Here is a 26,608-nt window from a genome sequence, read left to right as displayed (position 1 = left end):
CTTTATATTTTTTTTAAATTTAAGAAAAATTAATGATAGAAGTGTCTGAGTCATATTTTGGTATTCGACTGTAATACCCCATGGCATTATTTTAGGGACATGAGAACACAGCCGCATATATTATATTACATGTGGTGAAACTTTAAACACATATTTGACGTAGGCAAATGAAGTAAAAGCAGAATATAGATATATGTACACAAGAGAAGTTTCCACACCCCGTCATTCATTCCGGTATACGAGGAACGAGGAACGGACCACAGAGAAAACAGCTGGCAAGAGGAGACTGACAGCAACATTGTTTGAAGTTCTATAATTTTTTTTCACTTCGGTATGTTAGTCTTTTGTGTTGACCTTGAAATAAGAGTATGTTTAATATGCGTCAGCAATTGGTTGTCTTGCTGAATAATTGCTATGTAAAATAAATTTGATATACAAGAAAATTAGTTTGTCAATAATCTGATAATACTTCTTTTTACATCATTTTCCCATTATATTTCGAAGTGGTTATAATATCATAAATTATAATATGTGGCCAGAACATTATTTTCACAACTAGTTGCTGTATTTTCTTCCCTGGAGCTAAGTTGAGGCTTTATCAAGTATGCCGGGGCAAAATAATGTTTTTTGTTTTGCTTCCATTAAAAGGCATAATATATTGGACTCACTCGCATAGGATAACATATGATAGATGAAATTATAGTTGTTTAGTCAAAGTTGGTTGGTGTTTGTATTGAGGCTGGTATTATTAGATGAACTTACAGCTACATTTTGATCTACACTGTAATCTTTCATATAGAATAGGGTAGCAGCACATTGCTGTGTATACCTAAGCTTGTTAATAAAAAGAAAAAAGAAGGAAGTTTTAGATAGATATAATTGGCAATGTTACTTGTAGGGTCATTCGTATAATTAAAGTTTACAATTAGGGCTTAATGTCTGAAGGTCTTTGCTATTGTGAAGTGATCTGGCAGTATTTATTTTTGTATTTGACCATTTCGGTCCAGGATGGACCGAAACGTTGTCGTCCCTTCACCTTCTAAGTGTGTGGTCTGGTCAACATACTTTAGCCACGTTTTTGTATTTATTTATATACAAGATGGTACATTGGGTTTATGAGAGTACATAGCATTGATGTTTTTACATTCTAGCAAAGCTACTAACATGCATAGCACTTCAGGCAGTACAGTCTTACAAGTATAGTAAATTTTGAATCACATTGAAAAAAAAGTACAGTATAGCCTAATACATTGGCTGATACAACGTCATCTGTTTAAGGCAAAATTTTATATACAGTATCTTTTTCATAAATAATTACAGTCCAGAACTTAGAAGAAATGGTTGCAGTTGAGAGGAAGCTGTTATTGCTTAGAGAAATCTGTAGGTAGATGTTCAATTAAATAATAATAGTGTGGTAGTGAGAGGAAGGTTACCCACATGTTTACATTGTGTGAGAGGAAGGTTACCCACATAGTTTACATTGTGTGTCAGAGGAAGGTTACCAACATAGCTTACATTGTGTGAGAGGAAGGTTACCCACATAGTTTACATTGTGTGTGAGAGGAAGGTTACCTACATAGTTTACATTGTGTGTCAGAGGAAGGTTACCCACATAGTTTACATTGTGTATTAAGGGTCATTGCTGTCACTGTATTTCCAGGTATTTTCATATCCAAGTCTCACTCTAGCCACAATAGCCTGTTCTTCCCTTGTAACATCCAGGCTTACAGTTAATATTTACTATTCTTGGAACCAATAACATCATAGATGTTTTTGGGTCCAGCCAATGTTTTTCAAAGGTAATATATTTATGCAACAAGAGCATACATTGTTATGGTTATTTCATGATAGGGTGAGTTGTATCCACATCTCTGATAGCCACATCATATTTTTAAATGCATGAAAATTCAAATATGCATCTTCAGCGTATATTTTTCAACTGTGCAGTACTGTATAGTGTTTATTCTGCAATGGAATTCAGTGTATTTCATAATTTATCACTATAACTTGTTAAACATTTTTTGTTTTTAGATATAAATGTACAGTACTGGTATTTTTAAATGTGTTTTTATTTTAAAAGTTTTGTGTGCATGACCAGATGGACAACATAGCTCGTGATTTCCACAAAGAAGAAGGAATTATCACTGCATGTGTAATTTCAGTTTAAGGTGAACCCCATCTATGAGGCATTTCCAGAGAAATGGCTTACTTGCCACAAGTGATGTAAGCTGATTTTTGTTTCTGTAAATTAGTGTTGTTTGGTTCTGTGGTATGTAGTTATTAATTTGTTTTGTTTGTAATGTAGATTTTTTTTGTATTCAGCTGGGCATTCAAAATCAGAAATGGCTGAAGCTAAACCCATTGTGACTTTCTGATACTTCAGATTTAAGATTCTTATTACCTCAATATTATCTTGAGAGGTTATCTTGAGATGATTTCGGGGCTTTTTTTTTAGTGTCCCCGTGGCCTGGTCCTCGACCAGGCCTCCATCCCCAGGAAGCAGCCCGTGACAGCTGATTAACACCCAGGTACCTATTTTACTGCTAGGTAACAAGGGCATAGGGTGAAAGAACTCTGCCCATTGTTTCTCGCCGGCGCCTGGGATTGAACCCAGGACCACAGGATCACAAGTCCAGCATGCTGTCCACTCGGCAGACCGGCTCGACCGGTTCTTATAGTCAAACATATGGTGCAACTTTACCAAATTTTAATGTACAGTACTGTAGTCTGTTATTTAACATGACTTATTTGTACAAGATAATTAATTGCATGAAAATGCAAGGGTATGACATTGCAGACCTAGTGTACACAGACACAAAATAATGTGTATTCAGTTGTCCCTCTAAGGGGAGGCAAAATATGCTCACATCTATAGTCCTTAAGGTCATAAATGATTTTCCCAAAGAAGACAATCAAATACACCTTTTCCTTGGATTGAAAAACACCTGCAGTAGTAAGGGTAATAAAAGCATGTCAGAGACACTTAAAATCAGAACATAAATGAGAAACAATTATAAAATAGAATAATAAAGTACAGTACTGTACATAAATATTATTGGCATTACAGTAGGTGTAATAAGTTATCACCACTGAGCACACAGTTGCTATACCTGCTTGATGGGGTTCTGAGAGTTCTTCTACTCCCCAAGCCCGACTCGAGGCCAGACTTGTGAGAGTTTGGTCCACTAGGCTGTTGCTTGGAGCGGCTCACAGGCCCACATATCCACCAGCAATTTATATCCTAATCACATAAATACGAATCCTTACACTAGAAAGAATAGGAGTTTACTCAGTACAACATACGACTGTTTAAACTAGTAAGACGGGTCCAAGTGCTAGTCAATAAAAACATTAGTAAACCCTAACATTATCTTGCATGAAGAGAGGGAGGGGTAACTGGAAACCTCACCCAGGTTGCACGATTAATCACCCTCATCCGTCGGTCATCTGTCATCCATCTGCGGCTTGCCTTCCCATTCTCAGAAATGGAGGGGATGGTCTACGTCCTCAATTTCCCTACTACATAACACCCACATATCACACCAGCAAGGAATTCGCATATCATGAAGCACACAGAAAAATCTTGCAAATTCGACAGGTTTGCAATTAGACTAGTATCAGAATTGTCAATTGACACAGGTCTAGGGAACTCACCTTCACAATCTCTGAACAAGAAGGAACAGAGACATATTAAAAATATTTGGGTACAGTAGCCTTGTCTTTCATATACAATATTAATGCATTTTGATGTCGATTTGCATTGTATATATACAGTAGTATCTTGAGATTATCTGGTACCATGTGTACTGTACAGTTCATCAAAATCATTTAGAAGTATGTACAAATGTATTTTATTTCATCTAATAGTAATTGTTAGGTAACAAAGCTATTATTGTTTTGTATGTAATGAATAATTTTGTAGCAGTACAGTATTGCCATACTCAAGGATGAATGACATTATATATTTTTTATATTTGTTATTTCAGATTGTGGGATGATGATATGGCCTTTCAGATGATTCCCCCCAGGTTGTCGTCATCTCCACCTCCTCTAGACTCACTCCCAACTGTGGCTTGCCCAGGAGAGGAGGATTATGATGATGAATTTGGGAGCTTCTCGACTCATAATGCCTCCTTTGATATTACCGGTTAGTAAATGTTCTATAATTTTAGGATGCTTTTACTTGAACAGTACACTAGCCTATTGAGATTACATAAAATTCACATTTCAAATGAGGCTTGTGATGTAATACAGTACTAGTATTGTAGACTAGGAAAAAATGGGAGACATGTACGATTTTCACGCAGAATTATTCTCTCTCCTTTGAAGATAATTTTTATAATGTACAGTATAACTATTGCTATTATGACTGTATAACTTTTGACAAAAATCAGTATCCTATAGGTCTATTTGTTGATCTGCATAATGTTTTTGGACATGGTTAACCATAGTAATCTTCTTAATTGAAACTGAACCACTATGGAATCAGGGGTCACACCCTTCAATACTTTCTATCTCACCTTAGTGATAGGAATCGATATGTTTCTGTGAATGATACTACTACTCCCACACTGCCAATTAACATCGGTGTTCTACAGGATAGTATACTTGGTACATTCCTCTTTCTAATTTACATCAGTGATCTGCCAAATATCATAATATGGCTGAAACTAATTCTGATGATAAAACCTTAATTTTCACAAATGCTAACCCTACTCATTTTAACTCATAATGAATATTTAACTGTAAGAGTCCATTTGTGGCTGAGTACAGTACTAACAAACTCACCCTTAACATTGAAAAACACACTAAATATTGTTTGGGAAACAAATAAGCCAAGTGAATTGAACTAAGAATTAACAATACTGAAGTTGTTAGCAAAGTAGATGGGAAATTCCTTGGTGTTCACATTAACAACAAACTTATAATAATAAGTTTGCAGTTAATAATAATGAAACTAAATAATAATAATTTTATTATTATTATTATATTTATTATTATTATTGTTTATAATGTCACATTATCATAGTTTGTATAAGACTAGGATATCTTCCTTAGTCACACTTGTCCAATTGAATCATTGCAGTTTAAGTCTTAGCCAGAGCAAGGATTGGCTTTGTGCAACATCATATTTTGTATTACTTTAATACAATTTTCTTGTCATGGTACCAAAGCTGGGCTCTAGTTTCTCATGCATACTGCCCAATATCACGGCACTTGCAGATACTTTGTTAAATATTCAAAATATAGAAAACTGTGGTTTATTGTTATTAATAGTTAAATGTCATATTTAAGTGACCTAATTTTTTTAAATTAATTTCAGGCCTATCTGATAAGCTGCCTCCCACCCCAGACACCAGCCCTTCCAAATTAGCACCAGCAGGACATGGAACAGGACACATTTTACCTTCATTCTTAGAAGGAGTTAGGGATGATAATATCAGTCAAGATTCAGGAGTGGGCAGTTCAAACCATCCAAACGAATTCTCTCCACAGCCTCAAGTGGATGATCACTCATTTGGGGATTTCTCAAATTCTGTTACTGGTGTTTTTAAGGGTAATGACGAATCAATAGATACGGTGAAGAGTGATGATGGAGATGACTTTACAAATTTTCAGGCTTTCAACTCCATTGCCAGTGAACCTCCAAGAATTCATGAACCAGAACACACAGGTCAAGGTCATGGCAGCAGCTCTAGTCAAACATACTCCACGGTGCATGAGTACCCTGAAAGTGTTGGCAGGAGATCATCTAGGAACAGTTTTTCCATGATAGGTACTCCCCCACCTCTAGATTATGTGGCAAATAGTGCGACTGTAGAAGATGAATTCTCCAGGTTTTCTTCAATTCTTTCGGCTGATAATGTTTCAGCTGATAATGATGAGTTTGGGAATTTTACATCTAATAAGGTATCAGAAATTATTAATGGAGAATTGTCATCTACAGAAAATGAAAGGTATAATAAAAGTTCACCAGTACCATACAACAGAGAAAATCTCACCTCAGAAGATTTGGTAAAAAATAGGGAAAGTTCCTCATTAAGCAGGCAAGAAAATGTGTCAACTGTTAGCAGTGTTAATACCATTAATATTACAAGTAAAGCTAATAATATAGATGAAAACAGAGGTTGTTCAGCAGAAGATGATTTACATTCAGGTAGTTCTAGTAAGACACACTGTGTTATCAATGAAAGTGTGTCTACATGTATAAAAATGTGTAATGAATATAGTTCACAAGTTTCCAGAACTCAGGATGAAAGGGCTGAACGTGGGAAGTGAAGCTCTAAGTACTACTACTTTACAAACTGAAAATACTAGTACAGTAATTTTAAATCAGAAAGATGAAATTGCCAGTGTTTGTTCCTCTGATGTGTCTGAAAAAATCAAGAGATGAGTTTATGCATGTTAAAAATGCTGGAAATGTGCAAGAAAATCAATATATAAAGGTAATTGGCACTTTTGAAAGTGCTGATACACATTGGGAAAATGAATTGGAAGAAAAATGTGAACTAAAGGTAATAGGTTGTGATCATGGGACAGATAATGAATGTATTAACTGTACACACTTAAGTGGAGAAAAAAATAATGCAGAAAATTATTCCGGTTCTAAGTCTTACATAAGTGCCTGTAATTCTGGTGATAATTTTAGTAGTGAAGTGAGAACAGAAAATAGAACGACAAAAGAAGAAAATGGTGAGATCCAGTGCAATAAATCATACAGAATGAAAAGTAATGATATTGCAGTGTTAGAGGAACATTGTTCAGATGATTTTGGAGATTTTAATATGGTCGATAGTCAAAGTGAATCAGACTTTGGAGACTTCAGTAAAGCGAATGATGATGATGACCTTGATTTTGCTGATCTAAGGGCGCAGGTTGAGAGTGGCACATTTGGAACGGGGGAAATGGTTCAACCAGCTCCTGAAGATGTTGGCACATTTTGTGATATTAATACAAAGAGTGTAAATGTAGAAGATGAATTTGGAGATTTTAATGCTTCTACAGCAATTATTGACAGTGAATTTGGTGACTTCGATAGTGCAGATATTGGTGATGAGTTTGGTGATTTTGCTGTGCATGAAACCCAGAGTGCTTCTGTAAATTTGACATGTGGACAAAAGTATGGTCTAGAGGATGATTTTGGTGATTTTAGTAGCCCTGAAGATGCAAGAGACTTTGGTAATTTTACTCGGGTTGGCGGAGAGAGAGAGCCAAGCATGGGAGACTTCAGTACCTCGTGGAAGGAGAACTACTTTGGCACTTCATGCAGCAGTAGTCCAGTTTTAAGAAAGGTATGTACTGTAGTTCTAAAGTTGATTTTCTTTATAATTTTTTTTTAAATATACAGGTATGCTATCATTTATTTGATATCAATCAGAGAGAGACATAAATTGATAAAATGAAGATGCTCTTCTGTTTAACTTGTTTTTCCTTTTATCATTGTTCTACCCATTTTAAGTCAGCCTTTGAACCTATTTTGTGATTTGGAAACAAATTTTAAATCCCCCAACCGGTTATGGGGTATATTATTATCTGCTATGTAATCTACAATTTATTTAATTTAAATTTATCTTTTCTGGACAGCCCTCTCTGTCCAGAAAATTACTGAACACTGGTCATTACTTAACAGTTTAGCCATGTCAGGCACTAATGAGAATCCCTAGCCTATGGGGACAAACTCTTGTTCCTTTCCCACAGCGAAAGGAGTACGTGGGGAATATGCGGGCATGTGAGATGTGCCGAACTATGAAAACAGTTCTTTGACAGCAGGATAATTAGCATAAAAAATGGTACTCTTGTTATGGCACCAAGAGGCTTCTGCGGTGCCCAGTTGTTGAGCAGTCATGTGTTCACTTTTCCCATGGACTTGTTTGTCCAATTCTTGGAGCTTGTGCTTATGTTTCAGAAGTTTGTAGTCTGTCCATAAGCTTAGGGAAAATACCAAGGCTATGCCCAGAAAAGGACATTTTTACCACACTTGATGCTTAATTTTTATGTTAAAATACTACTTAGCTAGATTTTTTTTTATTAATTTGTTAGACTTGTACAGCAGCAGCTCTAGCATATTGTATTTGACAAATGCAGTTTGATTTTTTTATGTATATACTGTATATTGTAAATTATGCAAATACCAAAGTATCTTTCAGTTTCTTCAAATTATCTTAGCCCTAGATCATTTTGCTTCTTTGAATTGACTTTGATAAAGTTTTGCTAAGATTGAAAAAAAAGATTTGGTGAAAACATGATATTTGAAGAATAATGATAAGTCTCTATCCAATATTTGCTATTACTGGCTGCTTTTGAAATGGGGTTCAAAATACTCTACTGTATATACTGTTCTGGTAATTGTTGCCTATTTTAAAATAAGAAAACCCTTCCACTGTTAGAATACCATGGAGGGTGGATGAATATTTTAGTATCCCTATGAATATTGGTTAAATTTCACATACTTTTTGGTTAATATGCATAGATACATTGTAGTGTTGCTGGCCTTGAAGTTCTAGATTAATATCATAGAAGTTCTAAATTATGTTACTTAGGCTAAGTAGTACAGTATTGTGTTGGATTACAGTGCTGTCTAGTGTGTTGTATGCTTCAAAACCTGAGAATATTAGATTACAGTGGCATTGTGTGGCAACAAGTAACAATAACCACAGTTTTTTTATTATTCTATCATCTCTGTTTTTGTTATCTTTCCTGTGTAAAGGGAAATTTTTTTTCCCACTGGGAACAGGAAATAGCTTGTATAGTTTTACAGTAATAGTACTTCTGTGGTGTAGTGGATAGCACACTTGCCTAGCAAGTGAGAAGTCCCTAGTTAGAATCCTGGGTAAGGTGATATGATGTGCCTCTGTTCCTCTAATTTTTCCCCCTGTTCTCCTAAAAGTAACTCAAAATGTGGATATGAAATAATTGGTGGCTCAATGTTCTGGAAAAAAAACATACGGAAAGACTTTTAAATGAACTCTAGTATGGAAAGCTCTTAGTCTGCAAACAAGTAGGAATGCTTGTGCTCCAGTACCCTCTATATACTGTACCTGTATATTAAAAAAAAAGATTTGTATACAGTATAAAATTCACTATACTGTACTACCATTAATGAAAAATCTAAGTTTGCCAAGATACAGTAGTGGTATACAAAATAAGCCCATATAATTTATTTTTCTCTTAAAATTATCAAGTTGGCTGCAGGTACTAGTGACAAGGTTATAGGTTATAGGTATCTTATTTGCTAATCTTAAAGCTGATATTTTTGCCATCTTTAGTAAGGTTTTATTTTAACTTGGTGTTTCTGTACATTGTCAGTACTGTGCTTTATTTAACCAATTGTTTTATTATAAAGAAAGAAGTTGGAAGTATTCTTTCTGGCTAAGAAATACTAATTTATGAATAAGTAACCCACTAATTTATGAATTAATTAATTAACCCGACCCCAACACACAAAATGAAAGTGGTAGCATTTCAGTGCAACCTGGACCCTTATCAAGTCCAGGATGGGTTGAAACATTGTCACTTTCATATGGGGTGGGTTGGGGTATTTGTTTCAAGTACATTACTGTGCCTTATTCTCTGCACAAATGTATGACTTGGCACATCATTGTAGTACAGTATTGTAAATCACAAAGGTATATTAATCTTGGCAAAGAACATCAAGCCTGGACTAATAGTAATTTTGATACTACAGTACTGTACTGTATCATATGTACAGTATTCATTAATGAATTGTAAGAGTATGTTTTGTCTGAGGGATGACAATTTTGAGTGACTACTTGTGGAATGCATCTTCTGCTCCCGGGATTCCAAAATGTATTTGGATTCTTTTATTGTATAATATTTGATTATACAAAATACCATAGTAGAATGTATAGTGTAGTAAATTAGTTTGCACTGTCATTGCCTTGAGTATATTTTAAATGGGTTCTAGGACGTCTACTATCCCTGCAACCCTCCCTAACATACATCACCCTGAACATCACCCTGTCTAGCCTTCAACAAATTTCAACCCTGCGCCTAGCCTAAACATCACCCCTTCCCTAGCCTAAATAGATTTCACCACTCCCCTGATATAAGTAGATTTCACCCCTTCCCCCAGGGATCCAATTCCAATTTTATAGATGCTGGAGTTCTGGCAGGGCCTAACAAAAACCAGTCATTTCCTATCCTGTTTCTATATATGTCACATGATTAAGTATTTTGTGTTTGTACTCAATAATTATCATAAAATATAATTATCAAACAATTAAAGAAAAAACATCAATCATGTATTTATCAATTTAAGAAGTTAAAACACTTAGTGCTCACAAAATACAACCTTTGAGAAATTCCACAAAAGTTTCTACAAAGGGTCAGGTGTGAGATGTTTTCGGGTCTGGAGCAACTCTTGTCCTGGTGTCATCTGCCGATTGGTACCGCAGCCATGATGTGGCATATGGCTCAGGATTCCACTGAACTAGAGGAGGTCCAGGTAGTTTAACAAACATAAGTGCTGATACATGATTCATGAGAATTCTTGAGTGTGTTGTTCTTATTATCAGGTTCATGTGACTGAATCCCCTCTCACACTCAGCAGTACTAATAGGAATAACTTGTAAACAGCTCAGTAATTGGTGTAAGTCTTGGGGAATGTGGCATCCATGATCCTCCACATACTGTAGTCTCAAAAATGCTTCTGTGATAGAGATAAATCCATGGACCACCAGCCACCACTTTACTAATGCAACTGAAACACAGAAGCAGAGTTGCCAACTCAGTATTTCACACAACGCTAGAACCACCCCAAAAAGCACTATATTATGTAAAGTTGTGTGGAACAGTTATGTTGTTTTACCTGCCTATTATTTAATACTAAAATATACTATTGTATAAATAAAGAATACTTGTCTAATGAACTACTGCTAAAGTCACGAACATTTTCGCTGAATATTTGTATCCAAAGCAGTAAATTGCCAACTTTGTCTTATACTGTTGTCTCGCATAAATGGACAGGAAGCATTCACGTGCGTCAGGTATTATGTTTCCAGATTCGTACCAGTACAATTTAGCCTGTTTACTTTTTATATCTATACAAATTTAAATATTGAATCTTTAAAAAAAATGAAGACATGTCGTAACATTATTAACTTATTAATGATGTAATACTAATATTTTCCTGCCACGATCAACCATCACCCACAAGCCATCTCCCTTTCCCCCATTCCATCATCCACTTGCAGAGGTGCCGGAGCACTGCTCCAGTGAGCTCCAGCAGTACTGCACCACTGCCCTTCCCTAGCCTAAGTAAATTTCACCCCTTCCCAGCCTACATTGATTTAATACCTTTCCAAGTTTGCACATGTCTCTTCCCTCTGTTAGTCTACAAAGTTTTCACCCCTTGCTTAGCTTTCACAGATTTTCTCCAACGTGATTTGCCCTCACACACTTCATCAGCATATACACTTTTTGTCCAGGCTTATTCTCTACATCAGATTTAGTTTACACTGGCAAAATTGTCCTCATTATCTGTGTCTTGGTTGTTTTTTCTTACTGTGTCTAATCTTTCAACATCCCTCTTCTTCCCTCATTCTTCAAATAAACAAGGAGACAAGTCAGGATATTTCTTGTACACGTATGAGTAGGAGGAAGGGAAATTTAACAAGTTTTTTATATACAAAATGTCATTTTGTATTTTTTGTCATTTTTTCTAGCTGGAAAGTTTAGTTTTAAAATGGATCCCAAAGGGCAAAACAGCATTCAGCTTGCAGGAAGAGCAGCCAGTGCCAACGCTTCACCAGGCTGTTGAGAGTGACGCATTTGTGTGGCGGCAACTTGAGAATCTGGAGGCTAGTGCGGCTCTCACACTAACTTGGGGCAACACTCAAGCTCACAACTTCTTCCTGTCCTCAGTCAACGTTGACGCTCGCAACATTGTGAGTAAGGCAGCACTGATCACGGTAAACACCCTCTTGGCACCCCCATTGTTTTGTTGTGCATCCTAACAGCAGGTAGCTGGGGGAAAGACAATAATTGTACAGTATTTTTAATGCAGTTATCAATACCAATTTTTGTTTATAACAAATTACAAACTAAATTTATTTTTGTAAATGTAATACAAAAAGAATGTAACCATGTTATGGTATTGAGAGTAAATATGCATTTATCATTACAGGTACTGTATTTGGCAATTTTTTACAAATTGTTTATTTCTGCATACTATACTGTATATGGATGGCTTAGGTGCTGCAAGCTTCTCAAGAAACTACCTATCCTTCTATGTTAAGGAAGACAGGGATAACAGTTTTACACATTTCTGATGCTTTATAACAGTTCACCTGCTTTTCCAAGTTGATGTGTCAGTTGGATGAAGTTCATTGTCTCACTAAATTGGTCTATTTTAATTTTTAAAATTAGTGTGTTCATGAATAAGAAAATATAATACAGTGTTCAGAATATTGATTGTATTCATAAATGTTGTTTCGTTTATAATAACAATATTGTTTCGGATTAAAATTTGTGTTGTTTGATTATTATAAAACATATGGGGGGGGGGGCCTAAGCTGCTTTTGCTTCTGAGCTTTACTAAAAACAATTGTTGAAAGAGCATTTTTATGATCTATAACAGGTATTTTCTTTCCTATGTGGATTCAATTATTTAGTAATTTGAATCATTTTTGGAGTGCATTTGCATAAACAATAGTGTTTTTACTCAAGGTGATGGGTAGTTTATCTCAAGATCATCAAATTTGGACAAAATATCTACCGACTTCAAAGCATTAGAGGAAGCCCAGCCAACAGATCAAAAATGAAAACAAGCTTGAAATGACTACAGTACACGGTACTGTAGCAAGAAAGCAAACTTTAAAAAGAGATAAGGGACTAATGCAAAATGTAACCCAACCTATTCTTAACCCAAAATTATTCTAATAATTCATTAAAAGTAAATTTCATGTAAAGGATAAAATTAGGGATTGAGAAGGGGTATTTGACTCACAGAGGCAGGGAAGGAAATGTGCAAAGTTCAAAATATTAAGTTTCAAAGTATTTTCATGCAAAATGTGAATTTCTCAGCATCAGAGAGAGTGTAGACTTAGGTGCATAACTTAGAGCACCTTGATGCATCTAGAAATGATGTAAAAAAATACTCGTGTATTTAGGCATAACCAAGTACTGTAGTTGAACGCAATAGAGTTGCAGTTTGTGTACTAAAAGAATGCTCTCATGAGTATAACTTCCTACTACAGAATAACTTTCAGGCAAATTTTCAAACAGGAAATCTTGCAGAGATGAAATTTATAAAGACTGAGGTAAGGACACGCACCAAATTACAGATCACTTTCACTGATTTGTGTGAAACCCATATTACTAAAGAATGTGATTAAACTATGGTACAGTAAATTGTTGGAATATTTAAGAGTAAACATAGTACTGTTCACACAAAAATCACAATGTGATATATCAAATGAACAAATCCACAAGGGCTTTGATGAGGATTCAAACCTATGCACCGAGTGTTCCCAGGCACGCTTTGGTCAACTGTACCATGACATGGTAAAAGAATTGCAACCTGGAATGCTACTGCCCTCATGACGATCCCGAGGCTTCTACTGTAGCCTAACCGGGGCTTCACACAATTCCCCCATGCACTCAAATTGTGTGAATTATGTGAATTCGCCATAGTGAATCTATGCTAGTCATCTACTGGCATAGAGACTTGTTATGCACCTCAAAATGATCTAGAAAAATTTGTGCATGGAACAACAAAGGACAAATGGAATTCAGTGTTGATAAATTCCACATAATGAAATGCAGAATAAGGGAAAAGGGGGGCCATTTACCTTAAGAATTATGTAGAGAGATGCTAATGCATGCATGCATACATGAGACCTAGAGCAATAAATGCAGCAGTTATATGGTGTTTATACCTCAAAAAGCATAGTATTAACTTAGAAAAGGTATGAGGATGTACTAAATGGCTCCCAGACCTAAAAAACCAAGAGCTATGAGGGGGCTGTTTGTGTTAAATATGTCAAAACTAATGGGGAAATTGGCAATATGATCACCACATACATAATCAGGAGAGGAATCTGGAAATTTGGTAAAGAAGAATTTTTGGAGATCTGCAATTTCAAGAACAAGTGGCCTTACAGTACTATAGATTCATGCTAAGAAAACAAATGTAGTGAGAAAACTTAAGAAAATTCCTTCTCATGAATGGCGTTATAGACAGATGGGATAAATTAAATAAGAAGGTAGTGGATGTCAAAATCATCAGGAGCTTCAAAATATCGTATGAAAAAGATTATAGGGAAGATCTACTGTAATAACACTATGGTAATTAAAATGACTCGCTAACTCTAGTCCCTTCTTCCTCCTTATTCTTACTTTTTTGTGTGCACCTGTCTTGTACATCCTTCTAAAACGTAACCCCACATACTGCAATCATTGTGACTTTAGTAAATAGCATTTATTTTGATTTGTTTGTTTACTGAACATAATGGGTGCTCATAATTAAGTTTTTAATCAATTATCTTCCTGCAGCTTTTTGGCCAGAAATGGAGTTCATCTGTTCCTCTATTTGCCCAAACACTCAGCTTCTCACCTTTGACTCCAGCAAAGTCAACAGAAGGCAGTGGAGGAGCTGCTGTTGCCCTCAGTGGATGTAGTAACAGAGAGCCAACACCTACTAGTACTACTATTACTGATGTCAGCTCTCAGCAGCAGTTGAAAAAGGAAGAGCAGATTCAAGTGCCATCTACAAAAGATGGCAGCTCAGAGGTAAGGTATGTGGAAACCAGTTCCACAATTATAATTGTTTTGTTTTATGCACAGGATAGCAAGTAATACTACACATGCATGGGATGACTTTTAGTCATCCAATTACAATTACAATCTGTAATTGTAATTCCTTGAAACCTCTCACACCTGTTTCTACAACTGTGTGTAATAACAAAGATAGATAATATATAAAATAATATATATGATGTATATGTGTACTGTAAATAGTAACAAAATTAAACATATACATATGCAATATAACAAATATACTGTATCAGATTATGCAACATGACATAAAAATATGTAAGGGAAATAAAAGAACATTGGTAATGTCATGTTTGGATAGGATTGAAGTACTGTATCTAGAAAATTATATCTTTAAAAATGGGTTATTAATTTCCAGGAACAGATTCCCCCAGCAAAGTTTGACTGGACATCCAGTGGTCTCACTAATCCCTTGGAAGTTCCAGGTAAGATAAGTTTTTTCAATGTTAGTACAATACAGTGTGACTCAACTCAGACTTCATATTTTGTAACACTGCATGCTAATGCAACAGACTGGTCATTTCAATTGAGCGCTCCTCTAAAGTGGAATAATTCAGAAACAGAGAAGTTAAGTTGTTAAGGAACAGAATGTGCTGGCTATAAATGTGTAACATTTTTTACAGAAATTTACCTTTTTCATGAGATGTGGTATGAAAATACAGTGGACACTTACATGGTAGAATTGTGGGTAGGTGGTATAGTAGATAGTGTGTTGATGGGTAAAAATGCATTTATGTTTGGATGTGTGTGCATTAGTTGGCAGGAGGGAGTGTGGTAGTATTGGAGGGAATTTAGGTGGATGGGAAGGAGGGAGTGGGTGTAATTGTGAAGTTATAGTTAAAAGGTGAGAGCTAAAAGTCACTCTCCAGGCATGCTAAGCTCGTGATGTGCAATCTTCCTGGTGTTCTTTCTTGTATAGATTTGAAGATACTAATAGAGTTAACACACAGTGTCTTCACAAAGAAGTCATTCCACTGTTCTCCCCACTCTGTAATATATAATTTTCTTATCCTGTGTGTGTGTGTGTGTGTGTGTGTGTGTGTGTGTGTGTGTGTGTGTGTGTGTGTGTGTGTGTGTGTGTGTGTGTGTGTGTGTGTGTGTGTGTGCACTCACCTAGTTGTGTTTGCGGGGGTTGAGCTCTGGCTCTTTGGTCCCGCCTCTCAACCGTCAATCAACAGGTGTACAGATTCCTGAGCCTATCGGGCTTTTATCATATCTACACTTGAAACTGTGTATGGAGTCAGCCTCCACCACATCTCTTCCTAATGCATTTTCCATTTGTGTGTGTGTGCCTATGTTTCCTTACTTTGTACTTTTCTCCTCTTATTCTGGATGTTGCAGGTTACAAGAATTCCTTCTTAACCACTTCTATAATACTGATAATCTTAGTAATCATACCACCTCTCTTCCTACATGTATCTTTAAATTTGAGCATGTTTAGTGCATCAGACCTGTCATTATAGCTTTTATTTTTCACATCATTGAGCCATTTAATAGCATGTATTTCAACCCCCTCTAGTTTAACCACTATATATTTTTTGAGGTATGGGCACCATATCATTGTAGCATATTCTTTCTTAAATCTCACATATTTCATGAAAAGTTTTCAGAGGTTTAGTCCATTTCAGTATGCGATACCCTAGTGACAGCGTAGAATATGCAATTTATAAATTGAATGTGGCATGTTCCCACTTATCTTGAAATCCATCACATGCTCTTTGTCCATATTCCATTCCATTAACTGTTTGACACCCTGAGCCTACGGTATTTTTTCTAGATTGTTTTGAAGTGTGGCAGTCAATTGGATCTCTTATCTTTCAAAGTACAGTATATATATTGCATTAGTATATTTTGGTAGCAGACTTTCCTGTAGGCATATATTATTGAATGTGACCAAAACTGTGAGATCAATGACTCTAGCACGAATCTTCTCTATTTCCTTACATTGTTTTTCACTTAAGAAGGACGTTGAAAAATTTACTCTCCAAACTCTTTCACCCGTGGCCCCCCTGCAACCACATTTTCACCCGTGGCCCCCCCCCCCCATGCAACCACATTTTCACCCGTGCCCCCCCCCCCTGCAACCCCATTTTCACCAGTGGCCCCCCCTGCAACCACATTTTCACCTGGGGCCCTCTGCAACCACATTTTCACCCGTGGCAATTTTTTCATAAATTAATAATTTAGGAAATATGATCTCATAACCATTTTCAGAGTAACATTTCTGGCATCTCCCCTTACCTTCATCAAATGATAAAACAGCAGAAGAAAGCAGCAAAAAAATGGGAAATTTTTTTATCTGCAGGAGATTACCTAATGACCAGATTTTGCCATGACTCGCACTGTAATCTGGATTTTTCTCCAGACAAATAAACAAAATTTGAGGGCAGCTCTGATGAGCAGATCTGGTATAGAGGTTCAAATTTTAGAGGTGTCATTATGTTATTCCTTTCAAGATGTTTGACACACACAATCTGATAACTTTTTCAAGTGATTTTGATACCATTCAGATTAATGATTCTAATCTATAATTCAACAGATCTTCTGCCACATTTTTATGTAAATTGGATCAATGTTGTTTTCTAAATTTCTACTAATTTTACACTTTGTATAGATGCCTGGAAAATATTCTATAGTGGATAGCTGAGCTCATGTGCATGCGCTCTCAGAACTCAAGGTAATACTCCACCTGGCTCTACTGCCTTGTGTTTACCTAAATCCCTGAGTGATATTTCAATGTTTCTCTGCACATTTATGTTTTCTGTTATACTTCAATATGAGGGTGCATCTTATGCTGTGAAGTCCTTACCGTTTACACACACACACACACACACGTGCTTTTCAGTCAGTACCTGTATCTTTCACATGTCCTCTTCTGACTTTTATTGTGCTTCCTGCTGTTAATTTTGAAATTGTTTGTTATGTGCAGTTTACTCTATAAATTTATAAGTCTACGGTCTTTATTAATTTGTCAGTTACTTTTTCTTGAATTTCCTCCCCCTCTGCCCAACTCATTTTTGTGTGCACCTGCTGTTGCTTCATTCGTCCACTGTGTGTACAATATGTTGGACTCATTGTGGATCCAACTGCGCACCACCTCTTTCCTTACCTGAGACTAGTGGTCTGTGGTTTGTAGTTTATCAGCAAACCATTATTGAGAGTGCTGTGGTGCAACATGCAACTGTTTCACCGATCCAGCCTGGTGATTTTGTATTGCACAGTGTCATTAAAGGTAGTCTCCCCTCCAACACCATCCTATTTTGCAGTTAATTAATTACAAATATCCTGCCATCATGGCTTCACTAAATGCAGGTAACATGTCCACTGGCTTGAACTAATAACCAAGCTAAGAGAGAGAACGTGTCACAATTATCTTTGATTAGAAATTGCAACTTATAAAAGAAGTTGAATCTTTGTCTTAATAAATGTCTTAAGTACTAAATACTGTGTGAGTAAGCCATTCTTTATTTGTACTGTACTTTGAAGGCTAAAGATTTTTTATGATAAAAGTTAGTGTGATGTGAGAAGGCATAAAAGAAAATTACTTGGTCATGCTTGAGTTCAAAGAGTTGTTGTTGTTGCTTTTTGAGAGTGAAAAACACCTCACTTAAATTGTTCTGTCATACAACTCTGCAAAAGAGAATGTTCCTATATTTTTCAGCACTATTGTGTCCTTAACTTGAATCTATGGCCTCCTGTTCTTGACATTGCTGGCTTAGAAAATTCCAATATCATCTCTGTCAATTCTTGTCACTATTTGTATTTGTTGCTTATATTGCCTCTTCTATCTTCTGTGTATGTGTGTGTGCATGTTTGCATTTGTCACGCAAGTCATCCATGCATGGATGTTTGGTATGCGTGAGCAAGCATGCACCACATACAAAGTTGTAACAGGAGCCAACATGAAAAGGAGGAATTTTTTAAATCTAGAACAAGAGACCATAGAATCAGTTTAGAAAACAAATGTGCAGAAAAAATGTATGATGGTTCTCTTTTGCAGAGGGACTTGTAGACAAATGGAATAAATTTATTAAGAGGGAAAGTGGATGCCAAAATGATCAGAGGCTTCAAAAGGTTGTGTGACAGATTATAGGGAAGATGGTATGCCATGAGTATAGCTCTCATCGACTTGAGAATGGTCCAGGATGGACCGAAACGTCTTCGTCCCTTCACCTTCTAGTGTGTGGTCTGGTCAACTTATTGCTCGGTAATTGCACACACTGATATACAGATGCAGAGAGAGAGAGAGAGAGAGAGAGAGATTTAATAAAAGTCTGATAGTGTTTGTGCTTTCAAACATATCATCAGAAACTTACTGTGAAATATTAAATATAGTAGGCATTTAATATTTTGAAGACAAATTAGGAGAGGGGAAGGGTGTTGTCTGTTAGGTGTGACATGATTCCAGTAACAGGTGAGTTATTGCTAAATTAAAATGTAGAAGAATATAAGAACACATTTACTGTATTATGAACCTGGAATATTTGATGTGTCAGAGAACAAATTTTCTACATTTTAATTTGGCATCAGATCACCTGTTATTGTAGTCTAGTGAGGATGTACAGAAACGACTCATAAACCTGAGCTGAAACAATGCAGTGGGACTGGACACAGTGTCATCTTGGGTACTATGAGAATGGGGATCTAAATTCAGCTATTTACTGTCATTTTCCAGGCATTCATTAATGCAGGCAAATTGACAATCATTTTATTTAAAAATGGAGAAATAAATACAATTACAGTAAATGTTATTTTCTAGCAGGGCCTCAACACCCCAGTGCTTATTTGTGGCTCTACTAAGCCTAAGAAGTGTACTTGTCCCCTGAGCCCCCACACTGACCACCACTACTTATGTGAGGTGAGGGGAGCTTGGGAGTCTCAGACATTCCTAAAACTTAGGAAAACTGACGAGAAAGTTGAATGAAACAAAACATACCACTACTTAAATGAAAGAAATTAAGATACAAACAAGTCATGTTCATCAGATCTGCTAAGTGTCTATAGAAGACCGTGCAGTAAAACTTAAAAGGGATGGATGTGCGTCTGGAATATTTCTCTACTTGGGTAAAAGCTTTGGATGGTTCTACACCAAAGATTGCTTTATAATCTTTAACATTTAGGAGTCATGCAAGGGAGGCTACTTGAGTGGGTGAGGGGCTTTTTACTTGATAGAAAAATTAGGGTAAAAGAGGAGGGCTATTAGACAGGAGGAAAGTAAGTACCCAGTGGGCACAATATCCAAGAGCAGTGGCAATTCAATGCTAAATCAATGTCATGAAAGTTGAATTAACATTGATTCAACATCGAACCAATGCCATACTTGGATATTGTGCCCACCAGATTGTGGTATGCTACACGCATCGGTACTAGTGATAATAATATGTATAATTTATATCAAAGACCTGCCAAAGGGAATATTGTGTTATGTGAATGTGTGGAAGCTCCCCATTCCCAATTTTATTTCCTGCTTTAAATGGCATTTATTCAGTGTGACAGTGAGAAAGATGACCTTTTCCTAGCCTTGATTCTGTACTGGAATGTACAGAATCTTTTTTGTCATCTTGGTGTAAATCTTGAATCTTGGTATAAATTTTACACCAAGAGCAAGAGCAACAGGTGTCTGGTGGCAGCTAAGGTAAATAGTATGGTGTGATTCTTTTGTTTTCTGTAGATTCTGAGCAAATCTTAGTGATTTTCAAGTCTCTAAAGACTGGATTGTGAGACATTCTCTCCACTTAGCTCCCTGTCACATTTGTAGTTCGGACAAGATAGACTGCAAGGGTACTTGACTACCTGGGGCTGAAGTTACTTAAAAGCCTCGTAGTGTTTCTGTCCAAGTGAGTCCAGTGCATAAGACTAAGAGGTAACTACTTGGGTAAGGCTCAGAAAGAGGCATTTCATTTCACTCAACTCTATATTTTTTGCACTCTTCACACCTCTCACTTACCTGTAATTTCTGATACAATATTTTAATGGAGGATCACCTCTGATGCACACTGAATGCTTCTACCTTGGTTCTCTTGCTTTATGGTTATAAGAACCATTCAGCAGGCATTTTCACAAGTGTTCCTCATAATGTTGGTGATGCAGATGCTCTGTTAAGTTAAATAATGAAAGGGATTAGTTTATGATAACTTCAATAATTACAACTTAATGGTGTAACTTTTGCTTTTGTTTTTTGGATATTTCAGCTTATAATTCATCATTATTTGGCTTGGACCTTCTCTTAACGAACACTAGTATTGGTAAAGGAGCAACTAACGCGTTGCTCGCAAGTGAGTAATTCTTTTGCCTGAGAACCCAAGATGTCCCTGCATGATGTCCATGTTTAATTGATTAGGTGGCTTATTGGTTATTTTCATTATTAAGCATTTTATTTTGCATGGGATGTTAATTTTTGTTCTTTGCATTGTAGCATGGATAAATGTATTCAAATTTGCTTGAAATGTGCATATTGTCCTTGTACTGCATCTGTCTCGTGCTTTATGTGGAAATCAAACATAAAAATATTTATAACAGTTGTTTCCAGAGTTAAAAGCAGATTATGGTTTTAATACATACTGGTATATAACATAATTTTCAGAGAATATTTTGATTGTATCTGATTTCTTTATAATTTTCTTAACCCTTCAGCTGCATGTGTCAAATAGGGTCCCTGTCAAACATTGAGAATTGCGGCATAACTGACCCCCACTGTGCGAGTCAAACAGTGACAATTGCTGCATATCTGACTACACTGTGCGAATCAGTGACGATTGCGGCATATCTGACTACACTGTGCGAGTCAAACAGGGATGATTTAGAATATCGCATAAGATGTCCTGCACATACACAGGGCTCACATTTACTTCTTCAGGCCTCTAGTAATCTTGGAAAAAAATTGTGGGCATCCCTCCTGGGTGTGATGGGCCTCATTATTGAGAGAGGTGACCATGGGTATATTGTCAAATTGTCAAACTGCTGCAGACAAACAATTGTTTGACAAACAATTGTCAAACTGCTGCAGCTCATGCTGCTGCAGTTTACAGCACTGCCATGCAGCTTGAGCCCACAGCATCAATTAATATGGACAAAATAAATAACTGCGAATATTTTGAGTTGGTGTCATAGACGATCCCAATTGTGATAAAGCCTATGTACAAGGGGTCAGATATCAGTGAACACAATGCTGGGTATGTTTACAGCTGGAGGCAGACATTCTCAGCACACAGCTGCAGTTTTTGTGCATCTACACATCATGAAATGTGACCTCATGTTCCTTTAGAAAATAAAAGTGTGAAAATGATTCATATTCATGATTTAGTGACAGGAATCAGATGATAATAGCAGTACTGCATAGTAATACTTATTGTTGCATCAGGTGTCATTGCCTGCTGGTGACGTCTGCTATAGTCGGTCTCTATTCTGTGCTTGGAGTTCATTTCACACCCACCAGAACTACTTAGTGGTTTGTTATGGTGTATACAAATGTAGATAATTATATATGATGTGTATATAGTGTAATAACAGCAAAAACTGTGTGTTTTATTGTTCTCAGCATTTAATATTGTAGGAATATTAGTGACATACTGTATATTTCAACAGTCTGATGTTCCATATATTTTACTATATAAATTTCTCAAATGACATATTATTGAGTAATAATACTAGAAAACCAGAGAAAAACAAATCAAAGACACTGAAATAAGTATCTAAAAATATCTTCATGGCAACTTTTGCACCATGGCAGAACTGAACAGACTGCCTTGGGGTGAATGCTGACTGAACGTTTGTGAATCGGCTGACTTTTGGGTTTTACGATGGCCAGAGTAAGCCACTTATAATTTTATTATTTAGTCTATGATCAGGGAATGCATTTACAATTTTAGAAGTTTTTTTCCCCCCCCCCATCTAGTGCAATGGGGGATGTCGGTTAAAAACAGTAACACATCACAGGGGTTAATGTACGTCTTTTAGGCTAGTTATAAGCTTATGGATTTGCTTTGGTTCATTTTGTGAACTACTGCCAGAATGCTTGGGAATATAAACAGGAGATATGCTACTTTATATCTCCTGATGACTTAAGTATTGGAATGGGCTCTTGCTTAGCATTCCCATTTTATTAGAAATGGCAAAACATTATTGGATGTTTTGATGCTGCTTGATGCTGTTTGCAAGATTACCTAAAAAAAAAAAATGATTCCAAAAGCTATATTTTCTGCCTCCTAACGGTTTTCCTGTTGGGTTGTTCTTAGTCTTGGGTGTGTGTAGTCAGTTGTGTTTAGGTGTTGACCTTGTTCTAGTCTCCATTTCACCATAACTTGTGCTGCTATATTCAGTTTTCTGATAAGTGTGTAGCAATATTAGTGGTGGAAGTTTCTGCTTCTGAGCTTTTGAGATGGTATTTCAGGACCCCCTTCTAATTAGAGGAGGAAATGGCACTTCTGGTCCAATCGATTTGATAGGCTTTGAGTCTAGATCATTTAGGCTCTGCTTCATCTTCATCTGTGGACACTGTCGGTTTTTGTTTCCACTACTGGGCAAGTTACGTCCCTTTCCTCTCTTTGGGCATTGAGAAGACTAAATTTTGTCTTGTGTTGGTGATTGGTGTAGTGGTATTGTTTATAGTAGTAAATGTTTGCATAGTAGTTTGTTTATTTCTCTTTCCAACATTTTCTATGTTGGCAATGTTAGGGCATGCATTTGATTTTCCATTGTCGGGGACAAGTAGCCTGGTAGGCTTATCCATGTACCCCTAGACCAACTACTGACCTTTTCCAGGATGCAACCCACAACAGTTCCCCAACTCCTGGGTAATTATTTACTGCTAAGGAAACAAAGGTATCAGGTGAAAGGAAAAAAGCTCAAATGTTTGTCTCCTGCTGCGGGAATCAAACCCAGAATTGGTTGTGTGCTGACTGTCCTGACTAATGTGATGTGTATAAATGCTGATTTATACCACCAGTGTCAAAACAGCTGCCACTGCCACCACTAGGTTTGCAGTGTAAGAGCTGATCAACAGTCAAACATGAGTATTATGTCGTGTTGTATAGTTGTTTCTTATGATGCTTATAATCAGTGCCTCAGGTGTAATCTAGGATTCCCATTCATGGCTAGATTGAAGCCTTACAGTGACACATTTTAGCTACCGAATCTGCTAGTAATTGTGTTGACAGCTCCCTTTGTGATAGAATGGCAAGTATGTAATCTAATCGTGCCCACCCTCTGTGTGAGGCAGTGCTCGCTTCAATGTTTAACAATAGTGGAGCATTTGACTGCTTCAACTGAGTAAGTACTCCCATTTATTAGCTAATTGATGTTTTAGCATAACCTAGAAATACTGTGTATATTCTTTTCAGTTGTAGCAGAGATTTCAGATAATATCTGTATCTTTGCATGTTATTTTATCATTATTATTATGACACCTGTCCAAAAGTAGATCTACTGTGTCACCCATAATGATTAAATTGCATTGAGCAAGAAGGCAATAATTGTCAATGGAAAAGTGAGCTATTTACATTGTATACTGTATATGTAAGTATTTAAACAACTGAGTTTAACTTTATTCAACTCTTGTTATTATGTAGTAAAGTAGCTTGTTTAATAAAGTAGGATAAGGCATCAATTTATTGTCTGCCCATTGTCCACATGTGTGATCGCAGTTGCTAAAAGTGTATTTGTTGCACGATCTACTATTTTCCCATTAGCCTGCATTAATAAATTTAGTATAGCACGAAACTGCACACTTCAGCCATTCCCTCCTTCAGAGGTAACAGCTTAAGCAAGACTGAAGGGTACCAAATAAATGTAACTTTTATAGCTGTGTGTTCTAGACCCCATCAGGTACAATGTTTCAGCTAAGGCCTAAGGCTTGTATGTGTGAAATGAGGCATCATTAGCAGAAGTAATCTGACCTAGGAGTTGCCATATCTAGAGTCATTATGACATCTAGCAGACAGAACTGAAAGTTTAACCACCATTATACTTGCCTTAGGGAAGAAAAACGGAAAATCAGGTTTTGAGTGTACGTATACGAAAAAGACTTGAGTGAGCAGCACACACTCGGTTGCTCTCATTCTCGTCCATTCATTCCATGTTTAGATATGACTTGATAATGGTCGTATTCATTACTTCGTATGATTCCTATTGAACACTGATTGCCACTTGTGCTGTGTTTTGCCTGCTCCTCTGATGGGTACTGTTTCCACTCAATTCTCTCCTGGTACATAACTGTGGCATCTTCCTTTGCATTGTTTCTGCCATGTCCCGGTGAAGGGTCCAACTTGGAAACTTTTACAAAGTCCTGACCCACAATGTGAAGGCTTGTACCCCTTGTACATTTGTTCTGTCATTCTCACAGTTGCTCTGTTCACTGATGGGTCAAACTCTGCTGATGGCGTTAGCTTCTCCATTGTTTCTCTTGACCAAATATGTATGTGCCACCTGTCTCTGGAGACTAGCATCTTTACAATAAAGCTTTATGCAATTGTATATGCTCTCTGCTAGCTAATTTTTGTGTCAATATTCCCTTGATTTTGTGGTTGACTCACTGTGGTCTTATGACTCTGGAGTCTTTTTAACCTTTCACATCCTGTGGTTGAAATCCAATACTGTACTGGCTGTTTCTGTCTTTAGCAGATTTAACACACTTGAATGTTCCTTTGTACCCAGCCGTATTGGTGTTACAGTATCTTGAATGAACTTGTGATGCCACTGCTAAGGAAGCCATATATGCCTGCCATATTTTCCATAAAGGGGTTCCTTATTTGTACTTCAACAAATCAATTTAGGTGGATGAACTCTGAACATATAAGTACCAGGTATATAATAAATATAAAATATTTGAAATATTTTACAAAATATTTAATGCAACAACAGTAGCAAATTTTGAGCTACTCGTGAGTGCATAATTTTTATGTATCTATTTTAAAACTTCAAGGTAAAGGTGTGTAATTCATGCAAATGGCACTTCACACCATTAGCAAGTGTTTGAATCTTCTTTATACAGCATAATAATGTTTGTTTTTAGCTGAGAAGTGGTGGGAATACTTGGTATAAATGTTGAGGGAGGTATGTTGTTGAGAAAGAGATGGGCAAAATTTACCTTTGGAAGTCTTCAACTCATCCCATTGTCCCCATATGACCATAAGTTTGGTATTAGTGAAATTCTTTACTTGCTACACTTTGCAAAAATGCAACCCTCTTCATAAATATTGTGGGATGTGGTATATTACTGAAGATGGTAGATGTACTGTGTGCTTTTTGTGTACAGAATTTGGTTTGCACTACTGTATATTGCTATTAGATCAAGTAACTAAGGGGTAACATTAGCATCTGATTATGTACATAACATTAAATATGGAGAGTTGAAGATAAATATTTGCTTGCAGTATGTAGTAGAATGTATACCTACTGAAACTTTTTTGCTTTCATCTAACAGGTCTAGAGCGAGAATTTCTGAGTGAAGGAGGGGAAAAAGGGTCTAATATCCGTATCAAGAGTCCCCCAACACCATCACCTTTAGTGCAGCAGATTTTAGGAAGTGGACTGACAAAAGACTGTGTGACAAACACCCCGCTTCAATCACTTGTCCCAGAGGTACGGCAAGTGGTAGAACACTTGCCCGACTTGGGCTTCATGCGAAGTAAAGTTCTCATGTTTCCAATAAGAGGAGAGCAGTAAGAAGTGGCCTAAAATGTTTAAAACAGTTGAGTTAAAAAGACTACAGCAGATGTGATGGGTCATCATTTTTAATTTGTATCATATTAGGTGTAACCGCATTAATGAAGCAAAATTATATTTTTTTTAGTTTTGCTTTATTATATTTATATTC

The 26,608-nt window shown here is 36.5% G+C and overlaps 1 protein-coding gene across 1 annotated transcript; it reads left to right on the top strand.

Moving 5' to 3' along the window:
- The first annotated feature begins 195 nt into the window (after positions 1 to 195).
- Positions 196 to 26,608, top strand: LOC123762120 (aftiphilin). Its single transcript, XM_045748457.2, is given in 11 exon segments — positions 196 to 331; positions 2,099 to 2,223; positions 3,987 to 4,147; positions 5,324 to 6,260; positions 6,262 to 6,388; positions 6,390 to 7,292; positions 11,685 to 11,930; positions 14,515 to 14,751; positions 15,155 to 15,221; positions 20,988 to 21,071; positions 26,216 to 26,608. Coding segments are annotated over 10 exon segments (3,027 nt in total). The 5' UTR covers positions 196 to 331; positions 2,099 to 2,200; the 3' UTR covers positions 26,458 to 26,608.

Source organism: Procambarus clarkii, chromosome 34 (genome assembly GCF_040958095.1).
Source record: "Procambarus clarkii isolate CNS0578487 chromosome 34, FALCON_Pclarkii_2.0, whole genome shotgun sequence".
In the NCBI taxonomy this organism is placed as follows: domain Eukaryota; kingdom Metazoa; phylum Arthropoda; class Malacostraca; order Decapoda; family Cambaridae; genus Procambarus; species Procambarus clarkii.
Note: the sequence above shows the minus strand (reverse complement) of the source record. Positions and strands in the feature narration are given on the sequence as shown.